Consider the following 22696-nt stretch of genomic DNA (forward strand, 5'->3'; position numbering starts at 1 on the left):
GATAACCGCGTTCCTCAAATTTGTCCATTTCCCAAAGGTCACAGATCCCTGCTTATTTTACTGACTTGTCACGGCGAAACAATTTGCTCAACTGACAAAAGTTTTTTAACGATTAGCCTCTTTCACATCTGATTCATGTAAAGTCCACAACAAAAGATTTCACTTTTACGCAATTCCTTCTATGCGAGGCTCAGAACTTATCAATCAACCCCCAAACTCAGGACCCGGTTGTACTAAATTTTAATTAAAAATTAAAAATTAATTTCCGTCAGCTAAAAAAACTTATTGATGGCCTACCACCTGTTTCAGCCTCCCGCCTGAGCTCGGTGATGGACTCCTCAGTCAACCCATGTGACAATTTCTACGACTTCGCCTGCGGGTCTTGGATGAAGAAGAACGTCATCCCTGAAGACAAGTCAAGCCTCGACATGTTTGGTGTGCTCCGGGACGAAGTCCTCGTCATACTAAAAAGTATAAAAAATACACTGAAACCTTGTCAACTCAAAGTCCTGGGCCCCGTTTCACAAAGCGGCCGTAGATCTACGACTTTCGTAACTCATATACTTTAACAGTGACTTTGTGTAGCTACGATCGCTTTGTGAAAGGGACCTTGCGGACCATCAAGAATTATTCGAGTTTTCTGTAGTTCGAGATAAGGAATGTTTGACCTTAGTGGTCACATGGATTAGGAGAAGATCATGAAGTGACATCGACTTAAACGTTACATGGATCTTGATCTAGATTTTCGGAGCATCCAAAATATTTGGAACAATCCGCATTTTAAAGTGTGTTGCCAGATGTATTTAAGCAATATTGTTATATGACATCAATGTGACATATCTATTGATTTCGTGTTAACAAGGTTTTGCTGTCCCAAGTGTCCCACTTTGCTGTCCCAAGTGACTCCTGTGTCTCGTCAGAGCCATTTAAAATGAGGATCAGGTGGTCAAAATTTATAACTTGGCTGATTTGTGTCGTCGTAACCGACGGGTTGGGTGTTGCCACTGGTTTGTCATATCCAGATTCATTTATTTATACGTATCTTGAAACTGATTAAAACTTCTTTTATATGTCTTCCCAGCTTCACCCGGAACATGCGATAGCCGAAGGTCGTAGTTTAGAGAGTTGGTGAAGTAAAAACACATCGTGTCACAGGCATCTGACAATCGACCAACCTCGCCTCTTTCCGTAACCGATAGAGGTTTGCCAGGTCGACGGCATTCGTGACCAACTCGTTATTCCAGGACGAGCCAAATAGCCACTCATGCCCCTCTCGTGGCCATTTTTGCGACTGGGTTCCGCCTAAGCGTTAACGGGCACAGCCAAAAGAATTGTCTATTCGTTGCGTAATGATACACGTATATCCCGCTTAATGCCGAGTATTTTTCTTCTAACGTACATTCACCTAAGATCGGAAAAGTAAAGGCATCTACCTCCGGCGATATAATTACCCAGAGATGTAGCATATTAATTTTTCTATCTGATGGTGTAAATCATACATACCTGCAAATATTAAACCCCAGTATCGTACACAGATAAAAGTACTGTGCAACGATTTTTTTCATCAAGCAGCTTTACGGAAAGGGGCGAGTGGTGACGAATGAGGTCGACGGATCAATATGGTGCCGGCTGAGGCAACGAGTCACCTCAGAGATCTATTTTCAGCAGAAATGACTTATTGTGTTCAGAGTGAGGCGTCGTACTTACCGTGACAAAGTGAAAATAGTCTTAAGAAGTAAAACGGAATAAAAAAATATATATATCACAAATAAAACTGAGGGATATCAAATATACCTCCATTGTCTTAATTCGTTTCTCCAGTGGGCTCATGAAATGTTTTGACGTAGTGGAAATCCAATTATGAGAGGCAGATGCTTCCCATGCGTTCCACCTGCATTGTGGTTAAACTGGGGCCGGATTCGATTCCCCTCATGGGTACAGCGTGCGGTGCCCTTTCTTGAGCTCCTCCGCTATGATGTGGATGGAATGTTGCTGAAAGTTGCGTTAAACCAAAGACGTATATAGAATACGTCCGTGGTTAAACTCACTGGCAACCGCCGTCGGATCAGATTTTACTACCGCCTCATGATTGCTTGAGTGAATGATGTCCAAAGCTGCAGTCGGCAATATTCCATCTACATCGTGGTGTCCTGTGAATAATCGAGCCTGGGTCAGAAATACAAGTGACAAGGTATGAGCAACGATCCACGCCAGGGGGTCTTGGGTTGGGTTGGGTGGGGTTGGGGTGGGGTGGGGTGGGGTTGGGTGGGGTGGTGGACGACAGGGATCATGCATTAAACCAAGAACAGCTCCGTCAGGAGCGTGGTGCCCACAACCGGTCCAACCAATCAGTGGTAAAGGATTAAAGATGACGAAATAGTTGGTTTTATGTTCATGCTCGTTGGTTGCAGATCTCCTGGAGACAGAGCGGGAGAATGAGATTGAGTCGGTGAAGAAGGTGAAGGCACTGTACTCTTCCTGCATCAACGAAAGTAAGTATCATGTTACAGAGATCTTCTTCACAAGCCGATAGTTACAAGTATGTTCCTTCTCCTCCTCCTCCTCCTTCTCCTCCTCCTCATGATCATGATCATCATCAGGGGACACGGGTGGCCCAGTCCTCCGAGGCGCCACAAATCGATGTGCAGAGTTGCTTCCCCGAGAACGCCAGAAACCTATGATCGTGGGTTCGATTCCCGGTTCTCCCGATTATGTTTCTTGGTTTGTCAGCACCATTCCCCCTGCTTGTGGATGTCACCAAAGTAAGAAAACGTCTGAGACCTGCATCACATCGAGCTTTCCTCTTACAGTAAGCTGACACGCCGTGATATAACTGGAAAACTGGTCAAAGGGCGTTAAACCCAAAACCCATCATCATCATTGACATCCTTGTGACATGTACATCTTATCGACACTGTCATTATTATTAGTGTAACGTCGTCCTCATAATCATAACCACCATCATTATTACTATCATCATCATTATTATTATTATTAATTATTATTATTGCTGCCGCCATCACCACCAAGCACTTCATGTGCCGCTCTACCCACAGCGCAGCTGGAAGAGCGAGGTGCCGAGCCAGCCCTGCAGTTCCTCGTGTCCCTGGGGGGCTGGCCGATGATCAACACGTCGTGGAGGGAGGAGAACTTCGACCTGGTGGGGTCGCTCATCCAGCTACGGAAGTACAACAACCACCCCATCCTCAGCATGAACGTCGGCACCGACCTCAAGAACTCTTCCCGACGAATTCTCTACGTAAGTCAGGGTTTCACGATTCGTGATAGTTCCCGAAACATTTCCCTATTTGCAGTGATTTAGTCTTGCAAGGTGGTGAACATAGATGACCCTAGTCTATTCAGCATTCGCGGACACAGACACATATACACACTCGAATACACACGCACACGCACACGCACACGCAAAGGCTGACACCCATGTACAACTGCGCGCGCACACACACGCACGTACACACACATACACCTCCACTCACATTAAACTGACACCCATGGTACAAATGCACACACACGCACACGCACGTACACACTCACATTAAGCTGACACTAATGGTACAAATTAGTGTACGGATTAGTATTGATATTACTACATGCACTTGTGGCGCAACATGTTTGAATGCTTGAATATATATATTGTAAAATGGGCCTGTGGCCTGATTTACTGAAATAAACCACTACTACTACTACTAATGGTACAAATGAACACACAAACGCACGCACACGTACACACATTAAACTGACACCCATGGTACAAATGCACACACACGCACAAGCACGTACACACTCACATCAAACTGACACCCATGGTAGCACAGTACGCACACGCAAGTATGCACGCAAGCACACGTACGTACACACATCAAACTGACACCCATGGTAGCACAGTACGCACACGCAAGTATGCACGCACGCACACAGTCACATCAAACTGACACCCATGGAAGAACAGTACACACACGCAAGTATGCACGCAAGCACACGCACGCACACACTCACATCAAACTGACACCTATGGTAGCACAGTACACATACGCAAGTATGCACGCAAGCACACGCACGCACACACTCACATCAAACTGACACCCATGGTAGCACAGTACACATACGCAAGTATGCACGCAAGCACACGCACGCACACACTCACATCAAACTGACACCCATGGTACAAATGCAAATACCCACACACTCACTTCAAGTTTCCGTGAAGTCAACCATTCAAGAACTGCCCTCCATTATATAACTGAAACACTGTAAAAAGCGAAGTTTAACCCAACTCACTCCCTTCCCCCAAAACTGTCCACACTGATCAGCCGTTGTGACCATCCGATCCTCCTTGTTTCCATGACAGGTTGACCAGTCCGACTTCGGCATGCTAGGACAGAAGTACTACCAGCGAGGGCGCGATGACGTCATGTTGATGGCGTACGAGAAACTCATCACCAAAATAGCCTCTGAACTTGGTAATCACAGCATAGATGTGACAGCGGACGTCAAGGCCATCGTGGACTTCGAAATACTGTTGGCCAATGTGAGTACCAGACACAGAGAACAAAGGCAAGGCTGGCGCTCAGTTTCAAAACATGATTTACGCCATACGTTGGTTGACCAAAGTTTCCCATACATGATGAACCCCTGGGGTGCGTTTCTCTGGTGAGCAGCCTCCAAGTGATGTCGTCGTTAAAGAGTGAGTGAGTATGGTTTTACGCCGCTTTTAGCAATATTCCAGCAATATCACGGCGGGGGACACCAGAAATGGGCTTCACACATTCTACCCAAGTGGGGAATCGAACCCGGGCCTAAAGCGGGACGAGCGAACGCTAAACCACTAGGCTACACCACCGCCCCTATCGTTAAAGAAAATTTATTTAAAAATATACTTTTGAATCAATAATACAACTTTGATGATGAATGTCATCTCTATCTTGATGTTCTGGGCGATATTTTGTACTTTCTTGTTGTTTGGCAAAGAGACCCTGAAAATAGGACGTGTTACTGCATTCTGATATGCGCCAGTGCATTATACCTTTCGATGAAACACATGTTACCCTCTCACAGTTGAACGTCACAGTAATACACGCGGCTGTTGTGGTTTGCTTCTCTTGGCAGCTTTTTCGAATTTTATCTAAGGTTGCATTTTTAGTTTAATTCATTCAACCCTGGTTGCCAGAAATGTGGTTGACTCAGGTCACTCACGTCTTAACAATAGAAACATACGTACAGCAGAAGGTGCCTCTGTGAAGCTGTAGGGGCCACCATGACCCCCTCTATGTACAGAAAGTCGCGAAAACAGGTCATTCTTCAGGGTGAGTGGACGCCAAATGTGCGTCCAATGTGCATCAATATTTACAATGGAGCAATAACATGCAAAACAGTTCGCAAAAGGTATTGTAGTGTGAATCATAACTAATTCAATTGTGGTATGCAGAATAAGAATGATTTAAAAAAAAAATTCGGATCAGAAGTACTCTCCTCTCCATGTCTGATTTTCAACCTTCAACCATTAAGTTCAAACCATGAAATCAATAAATAGCTTTTGATCATGTACAGTGCTATGGCATCATTATATATTTTGTTTTTTAAGAATTGACTTTTTATTTGCGTTTATGGGGTTGAACCGGTGTTAACACTGTGGACATCTGCGTACGTAAAAAAGAATGACAATCAAAAAAGTAAAAAAGACATCAAAGACTTCTTATTAAAATAGTTAACACGTACACTACGGTAGGCAACGATAAGAAATAAGTCGGCCAGCGCAAAAATTCAACACAAGAAGCCAGATAAATGTCAAAATAGTTCGCTGGAGGGTGTGGCCTAATCGTTATAATATCATGGAAACATAAACGCAAAACAATTGCTTGGTTAGCAAATCGATGCCATGGACTCACTTTCAATATTTGAAGTCACTTGTATTGTGCGACGTCTGGACGACCTGAAGAAGTCATAGTAAGTCAGTGAATTCCCCCTGTGAGTTTTTATCTCTGTGACGCCCAAAATATTTATCTTGAGAGTCCCCCGGGTTCTGTCCCCAGGCTGCGCCATCCCGAAAACGGCAAAAGATGGTACTTGTTGTTAACCTGCCTGGCGCTCGGCATTAACGGGGAAAACATGGATTGAACGGCTCGGAATTAATATATCCGTGTTAAAACTGCGGCATGGTATCTCAATGGGCGAGTACCAAAAAAATGGTTTTAGTTAGGACTATTAAAAGCAGACGCGCCCGCGCGCACACGCGGAGTCGGTTTAATGTACCTGAGTGGGCGACCCATGTTAAAAACTGCGGCATGGTATTTCAGTGGGCGAGCACTTTAAAACCGGTATCTCAGTGGGCGAGCATTATAAGACCGGTATCTCAGTGAGCGAGCACTATAAAACCGGTATCTCAGTGAGCGAGCACTATAAAACCGGTATCTCAGTGAGCGAGCACTATAAAACCGGTATCTCAGTGAGCGAGCATTATAAAACCGGTATCAGTGTGGGCTTGCACTATAAAACCGGTATCTGTGTTGGCGAGCACGGTAAAACCGGTATCTCAGTGAGCGAGCACTATAAAACCGGTATCTCAGTGAACTAGCACTATAAAACCGGTATTAGTCCGGACAAGTACAAGCACGCACACACGCACGCGCGCGCGCACACACTCACGTACGCACATTCAGACACACGTACACACACACCACACAAACGTATACACTTCCAGGCACGTTGGTAAGTGCAATAATCCTGAACGCAAGGTAACCCCCATTTCTTCTGACATGATTTCGAGGCTTATGAAACTTCGTGTCAACATTAGCTCACAATGTTCTCACGAACCTGCAGATCTCCGTGCCTTCGGAGGACCGGCGAGACAGCGAGGACCTGTACAACGTGTTCAACATATCCCAGCTAGCAGTCAGCTACCCCAAGGTACGCCCACACAATGACAAGTTTCTCAAATTCCAAAGTCTGTTCTGTCTAAATAACTTTTTACAAAACCAAACCAGAGTATACATAAACGAGGTTTTAACTATCAGGGTTCGCTGACAACGGCGTTGATGTTTGTAAACACTGTAATAGTCTACCAAGATGAATAATGGGTATCCGACAGGCATGACGTGTGTAGAGTGGGATTGACAACTGGTTGGTTGGTTTGTTGTTTAACGCCGCACTCAGCAATATGCCAGCTATATGACTGCTGTCTGTAAATAATCGAGTGTGGACCAGACAATCATGTGATTGACGTTATGAGCATCGATCCACGCAATTGGGATACGATGACATGCATCAACCAAGTCAGCGAGCCTGACCACCCGATCCCGTTAGTTGCCTCTTACGACAAGCACAGTCGCTTTGTACGGCAAGCATGGGTTGCTGAAGATCTATTCTACCCCGGATCTTCACAGGTCGATTGACAACTGAAGTTATGTACTCCCAGGGTGTTTCAGAAGGAATACTGGTATAGGTAGTAGTGAGTGAATGTGCACGCTTTTAACGGTATTTCAGTTATACTGGACTAACGTTAATAATAATAACGCTTGAAAGCAACGAGTAACAACATTTAAATTGAAGAGGAGCATGTGGGAATTCTTTGTACTTCATTTAGTGTTAAATAATTACAGTGAGGGCTGGAAGGGAAAATAATATGGTTCGGAGACTGTGAGACAGACTTCAGTTCCACAGCGTGTCAGCTTAATGGTTGAGGAAAGGTCGTGGGCGTTTCGCAGTATGAAACCCAAGAACGCGCGCCTTTTGATGAGGGACCACGAATAATAATCGGGGTGAATTTCTTAGATGACAGTCAGTTAGTCACAATAGTGTCTTCTAGCTACTTCAATTTACGCTTTCATTTAAAATGAATATTTATCAAGCGTGTAAGATTCTAAATCTGGGTAGAATCAAACGGTGAAGATGGAATTTCATTTGCAGTTTGACTGGTTGCGGTATTTCCAAGAATTGCTGAACATGACGGAGGTGTCGCTGGAGGTGGGGGAGGGAGAACCAGTCATCAACAGGTCTCCTGTGTACTTTGAGAAACTGATGGTACTGCTTGAGGCCACGTCCAACAGGTGAGGGGTGAGGCATTGATTATAGGTAGCTCCACATGTGAGTGAACTGTAGCTGTGTAATACTATACAGAGTATCTATTTGGGCACCTTCACCAATGTGTATTAACAGCCAGGTCGCGATACGATATACAAGTCGAATGTTGGTTGGTTGGTTTGTTGTTTCACGCCTCACTCAGCAATATTCCTGCTATATGGCGACTGCCTGTAAATAATCGAGTCTGGACCAGACAATCCAGTGATTGACGTTATGAGCATCGATCCACCTAATTGGGACCGATGACATGCATCAACCAAATCAGCGAGCCTGACCATCCGATCCCTTTAGTCGCATCTTACGACAAGCATAGTCGCCTTTTACGGCAAGTATGGGTTGCTGAAGACCTATTCTACCCCGGATCTTCACGGGTCTTTTAAAGGAAGACATTGAACGATAGCTAAAGGGCGGAAGAACTCACGTAACACGTGACCTGAATACATCTGGACATCCCTTTCTGGACACTTTGTATGTAAGCGTCGTATGAGGATTAAAATTTAATTTAATGCAATAAACATGTTATGTTTTTTTGCAGAACACTAGCGAACTACGTTGTATGGCGTATCATGATGAACAGAGCTCACAATCTGAACGAGAAATACAGAGATTTCTTCCAGGAATATGAAAAGGTAAATATTTTGCCACTCACTTTAATCTTTGAAACACTAAATTTCATCACTTTTCCTTCATGAACAGCATCCACTATTTGCTTCCTAGGCCCAGCACTGGTCGTTGCTCTGCTGGTGCGGAATCAGTTTGCAGCGTTATCTTTAGGATCATATTATCAAAATGATAATAATAATTATGGTCTTTCTCAATTGAAGTGAGTGAGTGAGTATGGTTTTATGACGCTTTTAGCAATATTGCAGCAAAACCATGGCGGGAGAGTGCCGCCTCCGTGGTCTTGTGGTAGAGCGTCCGCCCGGAGAGCGGAAGGTCCGGGGTTCGATCCCCAGCCGCGTCATACCAAAAGACGTTAAAAGATGGTACTTGTTGTTACCCTGTCTGGCGCTCGACATTAAGGGGCTAAAACAAGGACTGGTCAGCTCAGAGTCCGTATACTGTGTCTGAGTGGGGTATTCATGTTAAATTGCGGCATGGTATCTCAGTGAGCTAGCACTATAAATCGGCATCAGTCCGGATTAGTACAAGCAGCCACACACACGTGCATGCACGTCGCTATATAAGTGCAATAATCTTGGACGCGACGTTAAACCCAATTTCACCTCACCACCAATGGGGGGAGACACCAGAAATGTGGGGTATGGAGCCTGGTTATCCGAGTACCCGGAAACGTGTTTATGGTTTTAAGGGAAAGCGAGGCTACTGTACAAGACTCTCACCACCGTAACGGTGTCTTTTTTCACAGGTGATCTACGGAACGTCGACGTCGAGAGCCAGGTTCCGCACCTGTGCATCTTATGTTGTCAATAACGTTGGCCTGGCTGTAGGCAGGATGTTCGTCGACGCCACGTTCGATGAAGCCTCTAAAACGAACGTGAGTGATCGCCATTGCACATGCAAACAATCTTTATAAAAATATCTAAACTTCGGATATCTGTCAACTCCACCATGATTTCTTGATAATAACAATCAGTGTCTAAACCCGTTTAAACTGCAGTGTAGGAGGATGAAAAGACAATGTTATTCCGATGTATTCCGCCAACGAGAAATTATTGAATAAAAACTTCCTGACTCAGTATTTATACAATTATTCCGAATAACCGTCTTCAGGCGGACGAGATGATTGCCAACCTCCGAGCGTCCTTCAAGGCATTACTTGGCGAACTCGACTGGATGGACGAAGCAACCAAGGCCGTCGCCAGAGACAAGGTCAGAGTAGAACAAATTGCTTGCTTGAGAAGCGACTTCTCTCATATTTTTTAGGATAATACCGTATTTCCTCCAGTAATGATAGTGGCCGAGTCGTACAAAAAGGCTGGAAAACCTAAAGTTACACGTGACCTAATTGCGTCACAATCGAATTCTCTTTCTGAAATGCGACAGGAGCATCTTGATTAAATTGTATCTTGCAAAACAAGCAATTTATTGAGTAAACATTGTTTAGTGCCCTGTGTTTTTGTAACACAAATTCTCCACTTGTGAAATAGCAGCTCATGGCTGTCACTTTAACAGCTGGTCTTTATTACGAGTCAGCTTTCTCTTAAAGGCGGACAAGGCTCCACACTGTGGTGTCCATTTCCCGGCAAGGTCTAAACATTGCAGAACTACCCTCTGTAAAACTCAGACATTCTCACTTGTTGTTAACTACTTGACTGATACGGGGGCACGGTTTGCCCAGTCGTATAAGGCGCCGCAATTCGCTGTGCAGAGTTGCGTCCCTTGGGCACGTCAGAAACCTATGATTGTGGGTTCGAATCCCGGGTCGTCCTGATTTGGTTTAAGGTTTTTCAGCACCATGCTCCAGGGTTTCACCAAAGTGGTAAACGTCTGACACCTGCATCATCTCGGGCTTTGCTCCTACATTAAGTTGACGCGCCGTTAAACCAACTCACTTACTCACTTAACTGATACACATAATTACATTTGAGGAAGAAGTGAAAAAAGGCCATGTTCAGAGATGTGTAACAAGCTCACTGGGACTGCCAATAAGGGCCAAGTTTCTAATTTGGACGGCGTCAGCTACAGCTAATGGTTTCAAATAACATTAATACGACACTAATCTGTGCCGCCTCTTTTCGTCACTACCGGTATCTCAAAACGGAAGGAGTAAGGACCCGGGCTCTGATATGGGCCACCCTCGATTGTCCAGTGTATCATAGATATCTTTCCATTCTATAATGATAAATACCCTGGACCCATTCGCTCCGTATTGAGCCCGATGCGAATTACACCAAGCTGAAAATAGCTGGCCGCCAATCAAATTCTGTTATTGTTAAGAGATTTAGAGATTCAAAAGAAGCTTTTGGGGCGAGTGGATCCAGGGTACTGATAATGACAGAATGGACATAATTATGATACACTTGATAATATAGTGCTTTACTCCCTGATATAAGGTCCCGGCATTCGACGTGAAGAGTTACGTCCCTTTGCTGTTACTCTTCGTGGTTTCGTAACCCATGATGTAATTGCAAAAGGTTTTTTTTGTTTTGTTTTTGTTGTTGTTTGTTTTTGTTTTGTTGTTGTTATTTTTGTTGGTTTTTTGTTTTTGTTGGGGGGGGGGGGGGGGGGGGGGGGGGTAAAAAAAGGACGATAGAAACAGTTTTCATAGAATTGGTACTGAAATGTTTATGATGACACAACGTTTTCTTATATTTCAGGCTGATGCAATTAATCCGAAGATTGGCTACCCAAATGATATATTGAACAACACACTTCTCAATACACTCTATGAAAATGTAAGTATTTGCGAGTAACCACAAGCCCAGAATTTGTCTAAACTTGGAACCTCCAACTCAATTTGATGGTGACACACCTGCATCAGAAACATACGTATGTACTGATAACCGAAAGTTAGGCGAGTGTTTTGGTGATACAACAGACAAAATGTAATTTTTGTTTGAGTTAGACGATGTTCTTAGTCAGTGCTTCGAAACATACAAATCGTTTTCTCTGAAAAGAGCCAAAGAAATATTTTTGTACACACAATACTGTTTTTCACCCATGTTCAGTGAATAGTTTGTTGTTTTTTATATATTTTTGGTGTGGTTGGAGGAGGTAACACCTATTTGTTCGAGAATTATCGGAAACAGATGATCAACTCACTTACCCCCAACTCAAACCCATCAAATGATCGATCCAGTATGCGAGTCCAGTGAATTTCAACCCCCCGTGTTTCAGAATACCTACGATTCCATGAAGTATTTTGAGAACGTTCTGCAGAACATCCAGAGGTCAACGATCAATAATCTGAAGACACTCCGGCAACGGGTGGACAGAAATGTGTATGTGTTTGTGTGTTTGTTTGTTTGTGAAGTAATCGAGTCTGGACCAGACAATCCAGGGAGCGTCAACGTGAGCATCGATCCACACAATTGGGATACGCTGACATGCATCAACCAAGTCAGCGAGCCTGACCACCCGATCCCGTTAGTCGCCTCTTACAGCAAGTATGGGTTGCTGGGGACCTTTTCTTTCAACCGGAATCGCAAAGCACAATGTGTATGTGCAGCCACCCACAGACATGTTGGAGTGTCGCTTGTTTAAACAGTAAAGTCCTGGAAGTATTTGGACCCATATGTATTGCGATGTAGTTGTGACGTATACAACATGTGTCGGTGATTAACGTCGTTGTTGATGTTGTTGCAGGTGGTCCACAGCGCCGTCAACGGTCAACGCATTCTACAACTCGCTCACAAACCAGATCAGTAAGTGAATCGCCTCAATGTCTTGAAGCGCTAGTAAAAGTATGAGATTCGGCCAGGAAGAGTTCAGATCGTATTTCTCTGAATTTCTTATCATTGTCATTTATGTAAAGGTACCTGAAAACCTCATCACTGTCAGCAGTGTCAAGTTTTGAGGACGAGTTTTATCGTATAAATATTTCGTTAGACTTTCCCTTTTAGTCTGAGTCCAGAATTCTATGATCGTTGGAATTTGAGATTCCTCAAGATGATCTTAGTTTGTCGGACTTACCCCCATCAAAGACGTAAACATCAAACACTTGCATCACTGCGGGCGCTCTCCTCATGAGTGAGTGAGTTGGGTTTAACGCCGCTTTTAACAGTATTCCAGTTATATCGCGGCGTGTCAGCTTAATGTGGGAGGAAAGCCCGAAGTGATGCAGGTCTCAGACGTTTACCACTTCGGTGAAACCCATGAGCACGGGTATGGTGCTGACAAACCTAGAAACATAATTGGGGCGAACTGGGATTCGAACCCACAATCATAGGTTTCTGGCGTGCCCAAGGGACGCAACTCTGCACAGCGAATCGCGGCGCCTTAGACGACTGGGCCACCCGTGCCCCCTCCTCCTTATGAAACTGATTGGAAGTGGTATGACTTCGATACTGTTAAAATCTGAGAACCCGTGAAGATCCCGGGATAGAATAGGTCTTCAGCAACCCATACTTGCCGTAAAAGGCGACTATGCTTGTCGTAAAAGGCGACTAACGGGATCGGGTGGTCAGGCTCGCTGACTTGGTTGATAAATGTCATCGATCCCAATTGCGTGGATCGATGCTCATGATGTCAATCATTGGATTGTCCGGTCGAGACTCGATTATTTACAGACCGCCGTCATATAGCTGGAATATTGCTGAGTGCGGCGTTAAACAACAAACAAACAAACAAACAAATAAAATCTGGGCTACACACAACTCACTCATTGATTGCAATACTGTGGCGGCTGTTTCAGTGTTTCCAGCAGGGATTTTACAACCACCATTCTACAGCAAGACCTACCACAAGTAAGTGACGCATTATGTCTTCGACAAATACTACTAACACTACCACTTACGGTAGTTTTTTATAACCCAGGTCAGTGGAACAGTGTGGGCTCCATTCTCAGCTCCCAGGAGAGTATACAGCCCAAGCTGTCTCATGAAGCACTAGACAGTTAACATTCACATTACAATCTCATCCTACTTTCCAGGTACCCACTGAGGGGGGAATCCATCTTCCGGAGGCAAGGGAGTTAACTGATTATAAAAGTCCAGTTTCAGTTGAAACTGAATTTGTATAGTCAGTTAACGCCCTTGCCTCGGGAAGATGTGGTGAAAGGGGCATATTTCGAAAAATATCTCTTGCCTCAGGAGACGTCACGTCACGTGTTTCAGTGTGGGGCAGGACCGAAGCCCAAGAAACACTCTAGAGTCAAACGTTTCATCTCAGATAAATAGAGCTGTAAACAGTGAAACCTGGTGAATCTGGACACAACTATTTACAGTGCAATCGTCCGGATTATCCAATTTCCAGATTAACGAATCTCTGGTTTGGAGATATGTCATTGGCTATACGTTGTGTGTAAACAATATTGTCCGAAAAGTTGGTTTCTAGACTATCCAGTTTTAATGAGGTCTCTGGATATAATCAGGTAATCGAGGATGACTATGTATGAAAGGTATTTTGTGAATGAGAATATAGGCATACTGTGTCCATGTGTAATATGTAGGCTAGTGATCAACGTAATTCTCTGTATAGAGTTGTGTCCCCTAACCGATCCAGGTTCCACTAATTGCGGGTTCGAATCCCAGTTGTCGAAAGTTCATTGTAAATGATAATTACATCATGGAAATCAAATCAATCAGTAGTACTCGATAGTCTTGTAGATTGTATTGGACATGATTTTAAATATGATAAGGCTGTTTTTTTCTTCCTGCTGTTGGTTTTATGTTTGCGTAATTTCCCATTCATTAAGGTCCCTGAACTATGGCAGTATCGGTGTGGTGATTGGCCATGAGATAACCCACGGCTTCGACGATAGAGGTGAGACCATTATCGTTTTATGACGATAGAGGTGATACCATTATCGTTTTAAACACAACACGCCATGTTCACTTTTAAATATATTCTGGATAAAAGCGAATATTTCTTTGGATTGTATCTGATTCTGATGGCCGGTTCCCCTACAGTGTAAACCATGGTTCCTGATGAAAACGTTCTGTGACGCCCTTTCTGTAGTAATAGCCTAGTATGATTTGATTTGATTTTCTTTACTCCAAAAAAATATATTACACTTCAATATTCTACTCAAATGAAGTTTTATCCTGAATATATCAGACAAACGTCTACTATGCTTTGGTAAGTCTAGATTCGTGAAGATGAAGACATTGCCCGGGCTCCTTTCTCGAACAGATTTTACAAAACAAATGTTCACTTCCGATTTTCAGTGTTAGATTAATCTAACGCGCCGTGTATGTCATATAATTCACGCACTGTCGGCCAAAAGAAAGTATACCCCCATGTTTTTTATGGTGGCTAAAAATGAAACAAACAAGACATGGTTATTGTATGACATTTGATACGGGTATCATAGTTGTGATTTGGATCTTACGTTTGCAGTGTTGATGCTACTGTTTTCAGCCCAGTAACGTTTTGATAACGTTTGTAATTTCTGGGTAAAATCCAGGTGTATTCTTTCTTTTGCCGTTAATTTAGTGAAACAGGTATCATTCAGACAGTAGTTAAACAGACGGGGTAGCTTTTGAAAATGTTTGCTGACCTACGTTTCCACCAACAGGGCGACAGTACGACAAGAATGGTAACCTTGTCCAATGGTGGAGCGACGACGCCATCGACAAGTTCAAGGTCAAGGCCGACTGCATCATCGACCAATACTCCCAGTATACTGTGCCCGAGGCGGACATGAAGGTAACTGACGTGATTGTAAAATAACGCACAAAATGTTTCGTTTTGTTTGTTTGTTTAACGCCGCACTCAGCAATATTCCAGCTATATGATGGCGGTCTGTAAAAAGATCGAGTCTGGACTAGACAATCCAGTGTTGACAACATGAGCATCGATCCACGCAATTGGGATCGATGACATGCATCAACCTTGTCAGCGAGTCTGACCTCCCGATCCCGTTAGTCGCCTCTTACGGCAAGCATAGTCGCCTTTTACGGCAAGCATGGGTTGCTAAAGACCTATTCTACCCCGGATCTTCATAAAGATGATATTGAACAGTGGTACAAAGTGAACGTAGCGCTGAGATGACCGTAACTCTTTAACATAAAGTGAGCTTATCATAGTTACACCACGGGTTCCTGATTATGATTGTTGGTCCAACTTAGTAAACGTCTAAGCCCCATTCACATTGACACTTTTACTTACGTGAGTATATATACTTACATAAGTAAATTTACTTATGGTGGCATATTTGCTACACCTGATGAGGTCTAGTAAAAGTATATTTACTCTTAAGTATAAATGTTCCTGGAGTATTTCTGGTCATGTGAACAGATTCTCTATTTGCTTACGTAAGCATATTAAATCCAAGATACTGATAATCAGTAAAGAATTCCGAATGAAACTTAACTCCGCAGAGGAGGCAAGCCAGTAAATTGTTATGGCCACCGTGTGATCCAGCTCCAATCGTTCCCTCACATACATTTCCTGTGCAGGAAAATACGGCTGTAGTTCCTTGCAAAGAACAAAAAATGTTTCGCGTGTCATGCGAAAGTTATCGATCCACAGTTTATCATCAAATGATCGTTTGACGACATTGTTCCACCAGTGTTGAGAACGTTCTCTCTTCCACAGTTCTCTTTCCTGGCATAATCCTAAGACTAATCCCATACTAAGAAAGAATGGAAAGTCTCTCTTTCGCCTCAGGTTGACTATCTTCGACAGCGACATGGCCTCAAATGATAAAAGTCCACAATTTATTTATGAAATGATGTTTACTTTTGTCCATGTGAATGGGGCTTAAGACCTACATCACTTCAAGCTTTCCTCCTACCGACCATGTCGCTATATATAACAGCTATATTTTCAAAGCAACGTTAAACGCAACTTACTCACTACCACAGTTGTAGCGCCGAGAACGCCCTGTGCATCCGAGTTCAGGACTCTGTTTCACAACAATATAAGCGCTACGACTGTTTAAAATATATGTATGGGAGTTGAGATCGTCTTTGCGAAAAGAATGTTTTGTTAATCCAGGACCAGGGAGGGACCAGTTCCACAAAGCGATCTTAGCTCTGAAACGATCGTAAGTCTATGAAAGAATTGGAGCTACGAAAGTCGCAGCTCTGAGATCGCTTTGTAGAACGGGTCCCTGGACTCCTTAAAACACAGCCATCGTAGAGCTACGCCTGTCGTAAACCTGAGGAAGTATGGGAACTCAGTCTTGGAGATCGGGAAACAAAGTTATCTTCACCTGTACTTGGGTACAGTGTAGCATTGGCTTACCGAAGACGTAGCCTTGAGATAGATTTCCAGGTGTCTGAATTGGCATTTCCTTGCAATGACCATGTCCCTGAAATGACTTCTCCGGCAGGTCTCTCTCCTTGCCAGGTGTACTCGTATTCTAGTTTGTGATTGCTTTTGCTCACAGATCATACAAACGTGTAAATATAATTAACTTCCCTTGAACGTTTCAGATTAACGGAATTAATACTCAGGGTGAAAACATTGCCGATAATGGCGGAGTTAAGCAAAGTTATAGGGTGAGTATTATGACAGTGCCTTATGTGCATCTATGTACACACTCACCGACGAGACTAACGCGAATATCATACAATCAAGGGATATTAGATGAATTCAATGCACGAACCAACCTACTGGTATGTTGTGTGAACCGAAGTTCATGAACGCATCACATGTGACGTCTTGGATACCTTGCTCGAGATGCACCATTTGCAACTTGCCGGATTAGGTGTAAAGTTTGGAAATCACTTGCAGCATATCCTGAAAAGAATAAAGACACACTGTGGTAACGCTTGACTGATTTTAGTTTTGTCATTAATGGATACACATTGGACACATCTCTTCTTAACTTGTGAACTACCCATAATTTCTAATGTTCGCGTTTCTTTTGGTGTTGTGTATATATGCATACATTATACAGCTGTGAAGATGGCATTCAAGGAATTCGTGTTATTTTACCTCTTCACTGTTTTCCTTGACCGGTTGAGCCAGCAAACTGCAACTATTGACACACACACTGAACAAACGAAGTTAGTGATCATGACTACTTGTGGGATATTTTCATGAAATATTGTGCTCGGTTTTCACGACAAAGAGATATCCCCAAACATAGTCATGAATCCAAGCTTTTTTTGTTCAGTATAGATCATAATAAACAGATGGTCTGATGTCTCAATTACATTGATTCCAAGCTGCGTACAGAATAAGTAGATCTAATGTTCCACACTCCTTTACTCAAATTGTCAAATCACTGTTCCTGCTGTTATTTCTATGCTACAAAACAGTGTTGCCCTTTGCTTTAGGCGTACCGGAAGTGGGTAGAGGAGCAGGGCAAGGAGGAGCAATTACTTCCGGGTCTCAAGTACAACAACAATCAGCTGTTCTTTATCAGCTTCGCACAGGTGAGTCTCACATGTGGTGGCACGTGGTCCTGTGCAGAGCGCACAGGTCACAAATCAGGTGAAGTTAAGCAACATCGGTTGCAGAGAGTCCTTGGATGGGTGACTGGGTTTCGGCAGCTTGACTCCTGGGTGCTTCAGTCCTACCCCACACTTAAGCACATGTAACACATGTGGCTTCTCCTTGGGAAAGTGACTTTGTTCGAAATGTGCCTCTGTTCACCCAGCAGTGAGTGGGTACCCGGTAGGATGAGATGGCAATACCTTCTAGCGCCTCACAGGCAGCTTGGGTTGAATACTCTCCAGGGACCTGAGAATGATTCTTGAGTGCACACTGATCTTGTAACCAGGGTAATAATAGCGCTTTGAGCATGCCCCCGAGTGCTGTGGAAATTACGCAATATAAATACCTTATTATTATTTTTTGTAAGCGAATAAACTTCTCATTTTGCAGGACACATAAATCGGTTCCGGGGCTGCTGGATCGGTTTAATTGTTAGCGCCTTCCAGAAGACTCGGGATCCTCTCCCTTCTACACTCACTGATTTCCTCACTCTCCCCAAACACACCAATCATTCGATTACCTGGCCCCGATTACATTCACCTTGGTGTTGTCGTGCATGAGGTATAATTTGCTTACAAGGTGCTGTGTTCTTTCTGCAGATCTGGTGTTCCAACATGAGGCGAGAGAACGCAATCAGTCGGATCCTTACGGGCGTTCACAGTCCAGGTAGATTCAGGTAAGATCTATCATGTCTATTAATTACCTATCCATATGTGTAACTTGTGTGTGTACGTTTGCATGCATGCATGCGTGCGTGCGTGCGTGCGTGTGGTATGTTTGAACGTGTATTCACTTATGAAGATTAACTTCTTATTCTTTCTTATTGTAGAGTTATAGGCACTATGCAGAACTCACAGTACTTCAGCGATGCATTCAACTGTCCCCGTACGTCGTATATGAACCCCGAGAAGAAGTGCTATGTCTGGTAGAGTGGCTGGCTAAGGACTACTTCCACCACGTGCAGGGACAACACGGTTACCTAGTGGAGGTGGTGACAGGTGTCATTGGTTACCTCGTGGGTGTTGGTGACAGGTGTCATTGGTTACCTCGTGCAGGTGGTGACAGGTGTCATTGGTTACCTCGTGGTTGTTGGTGACTGGTGTCATTGGTTACCTCGTGCAGGTGGTGACAGGTGTCATTGTTAACTTGTGGGTGTTGGTGACAGGTGTCATTGGCTACCTCGTGCAGGTGGTGACAGGTGTCGTTGTTACCTCGTGGGTGTTGGTGACAGGTGTCATTGGTTACCTCGTGGGTGTTGGTGACAGGTGTCATTTGTTACCTCGTGCAGGTGGTGACAGGTGTCAATGGTTACCTCGTGCAGTTGGTGGAGACAAGTGTAATTGTTACCTCGTATGGAAAATGGAAAATTACGTACCTTCATAAATAATGTTCTAATGCATGGTACTTAAAAACATATCTGAAATCAATTGCTTTAAGACGATCACGTATGTTTAGGGTACTGGAAATCAGGTGATATTCGATACACTAAAAGGCTACAGTAAATGATTTTATAAGCTGGATCAGTAGGCCGATGAAACCATACCTAACGAAAAGTGAAAATGAACATTAAGGAAATGAAATGTTCTATGTATTAATGTATACTATGTATATTATATTGTTTTAGTCCTGTACAAATATGTAATTATCATTGAATCTTTTACACTTTGTCTTAATGAAAGATAGTTTTCAGTTGATCAAGTCGGTATTTATAATGTAGTATCATCGTCAATACTTCACAGGTCTTGTATACACTTCGTTCCTGACGCGCGTCTATTTTAAGTCAGGAAATGAAACGAGGCCGTGCATAACTCAAGGCAGTCAAATGAGCCCTACACCACGCATGCGCGAATCCTACAACATGAACAACGTGTAGAGTAGACTGGTTCCCGGATCCTCCGCTTGGTGCAATCTCATTAAAATCAGACCTCAGTTCTCGCTACCGCTAAACAAAGATCTGAGGACATACCATTAGGGGTCACGTCAATACGACCTTTTATCCGACCAATCAGAGCGTCGCTTACCAGATTATGAAAGTGACAGTCTGAATGTGATTTCTAATGACCCAACCTCGAAAACTTTAACACGGGGTATTCCGAACAATAGTTTAACGACTGAATCCATACAATCTAGACCATCTATTAGCCATTCCAGAATGTTCTTTTGTTCAGGTTTCAAATTTGTAATCGAGTATTTGTCAAAATATGTTTCGAAGCGTAGTCGCCAATTTGAAATTAGTGCCGTAAAGCACGAGAAAGCTGCCTTCTGATTGGTCATTTCATTGGTCGGTCAAAGTTCGCGCAAGGTCGTTCTGACGTGACCCGTGGTGGGATGTCCTCAGATCTTTGTTTAGCGGTAGCGAGAACTAAGATCTGATTTTAATGTGATTGCGCTTAGTGTCGCTGCTCTTACTCCCAGTCTGTCGCAGGAACGAACGGGAACCAGTCAACGTGTAGATGGGATAGCCGCAAGGCTATGGCATATGTGTGCGAGACGTATTGCCGTTTGTGCGATGTAAACTGAGCGCTCATTGGTCTGACCACTACCTTGTTTCCCTCTCGCTAGATCCAGGTCGTGCCTTGATTCGTTGGTTAACAATAACGACAGTGCACATTTAAACAGTGTATTCAAGGTGGTAGAGGAAGGTAGTACATTGAAACTTGTCAAGTATTGACGATGTGCTTGTTTTGACTACTGCAACTGGGTCTTGAAGCTGTTCTTACCGTAAAAAAGAAACAAATGTTTTCCATATTTTATGAGGAGACGTATTTTGTTCTTTTACGAAGTCATATTATTGACACGGGCCCTTATTGAGTGAATATGATTATGTTATGGAAGTTTATGTTTTTTTATAATCTTCCACGTCAACATGACGGTCATAGTCATCCTTATTTGTATTATACTGAAACAGAGGGGACCGTTCATTTATTATAAACGGAGGTCAGGGAGAATAAGATTATAACAGTCTCTGGGGGGTGGGGTGGGGGTGATTACTCACTGCATTTTGTCTTTTCGGGGAGATGAAAAAAATAAGCAAGGACCTGGGTAGGGTCAAGCATTAGGGGAGGTTAATTATTTTCTGGTTATTAGTGCATCAAACACCTTGACCCCTGTAAGAAATGACCGGTCCCTATTGAGTCCATTGTCGATGACAAATTCATGTTTGGATATTTTCCTCCACATTCAGTATGCAAGCTGTCGTTTTGATAAAATACTGTTTGTTTTGCTTGCAAAATCATCTAACATGATCGGTGGAACAAAATATTTCATATTCAGGAACAGCATTTGTTCAGGTTCTCACACTATGTAGAACTATGTGCAGAAGCTGACTTTACAAGATATCAATTTGAAGTATACATGCAAAACAGTGACCTCCACATTTGAATAGTATCAATGCTAAAACTGACATGTTCTCTCAGCCAACCCCAAAATTCATTTGCACAAAGCAACCTTAGCGCTACGATGATCGTCACTCCCATACTGTAACATTGACTTGTGACAGTCGTAGAGCTAAGATCGCTTTGTGAAAGTGGGCCCAGGACATTATTCATTTCATTATTTCAAGTGCACACATTTATGAATATTAATTCTTTTCCGACACATTCACGAGTGATGAAAATATATTTGGTTTCCGTGGTTCATTAAGAAAATCTACTAAATGAGTTTGTTTTCTCCTAAAGAGGAGCAATAAACATTAAAGCTGGGCTATTGTTTCCAGAAACTCACCAGAAACAACCCATCCCAACCCCCATGTAAACAGTGTCCCTAAACAGACAACAAATGTATTCCCTTTCTGTGTACATGCCTATGTTATAGCTGAAATGTGTTGTCCCGTGTACTTTTGATGCCCGCATCCTGCTAAACAGCTGTATTCCCATATACCATTAATCCATATCACGCTGAGCAATTAACGTCTGTATTCTTGTTATATAACCCCCACTGAAACATAAACGAGTTCTGTTTCATGTTTATTTCCCATTATACTATTAATTTCAATATCAGTATCCCTGGGGTTGATTAAAATACTTCTGTCGTGTAAACATCGTAACATGTGAATTGTCGTATCTTGGCAGTTTGGGGCTTAACTGCTATAATCTCACAAAGCCGGACCTCTGTCTGAACCGGACTGAACGTTAGGTCCCACCAAAGTCCTGTTTAGACAAGTTCCTGTACAGACAGGAGACAGTTGTATCTCCTTTTGTTGTTCAGCTGTATGAATAACCCATTTACTCCCCATGTTTTGCCTGGACTTTGCTCCGTTTCACAAAGCGGTCTTAGGGCTACGACTATTGTAACTCCTATACTTTAACATAGACTCGGTCGTTTCACCTCGATCGCTTTGTGAACCTGGCCCTGCTTCTTTGAAATGACTCATTTTCGAGAGGGACAATCCTGAATTCCAAATGTATCAATATAAACAATTACAAGATGCATAGTTTGTAGAAAGGTGGGGGAATTCATCCTTATGTGTCATTGTTATTTGTTTGTTAAAGGAAAATAGATTATACCACTTTGTACATACTGTATTAATAATGTCAGGGAAAATACATTTATATAAGTTTTAAAGAAATTATGTTTCCATTTTCTCAAA

The 22696-nt window shown here is 43.2% G+C and overlaps 1 protein-coding gene across 2 annotated transcripts in view; it reads left to right on the forward strand.

Moving 5' to 3' along the window:
• Positions 1-20103, forward strand: part of LOC124116915 (neprilysin-like) — a 76898-nt gene extending 56795 nt beyond the window's left edge. The window contains exons 4-22 of one of the 2 annotated variants that reach the window (XM_046478548.2): positions 310-471; positions 2412-2492; positions 3057-3259; positions 4367-4546; positions 6835-6921; positions 7921-8060; positions 8630-8723; positions 9464-9592; positions 9829-9927; positions 11376-11453; positions 11896-11999; positions 12364-12422; positions 13412-13463; positions 14414-14481; positions 15236-15366; positions 17100-17165; positions 17949-18047; positions 18708-18784; positions 18938-20102. In XM_046478548.2, the coding sequence (XP_046334504.2) occupies positions 310-471; positions 2412-2492; positions 3057-3259; positions 4367-4546; positions 6835-6921; positions 7921-8060; positions 8630-8723; positions 9464-9592; positions 9829-9927; positions 11376-11453; positions 11896-11999; positions 12364-12422; positions 13412-13463; positions 14414-14481; positions 15236-15366; positions 17100-17165; positions 17949-18047; positions 18708-18784; positions 18938-19037 (2009 nt within the window). In that variant the 3' untranslated portion in view covers positions 19038-20102. Of the gene's footprint in view, positions 1-309; positions 472-2411; positions 2493-3056; positions 3260-4366; positions 4547-6834; positions 6922-7920; positions 8061-8629; positions 8724-9463; positions 9593-9828; positions 9928-11375; positions 11454-11895; positions 12000-12363; positions 12423-13411; positions 13464-14413; positions 14482-15235; positions 15367-17099; positions 17166-17948; positions 18048-18707; positions 18785-18937 lie in introns of both variants that reach the window. The other variant, XM_046478549.2, reaches the window with a different exon arrangement.
• Positions 20104-22696: the final 2593 nt, after the last annotated feature.

The sequence above is a fragment of the Haliotis rufescens genome, unplaced genomic scaffold (genome assembly GCF_023055435.1).
Source record: "Haliotis rufescens isolate VD_foot unplaced genomic scaffold, xgHalRufe1.0.p SCAF_13, whole genome shotgun sequence".
Lineage (NCBI taxonomy): Eukaryota > Metazoa > Mollusca > Gastropoda > Lepetellida > Haliotidae > Haliotis > Haliotis rufescens.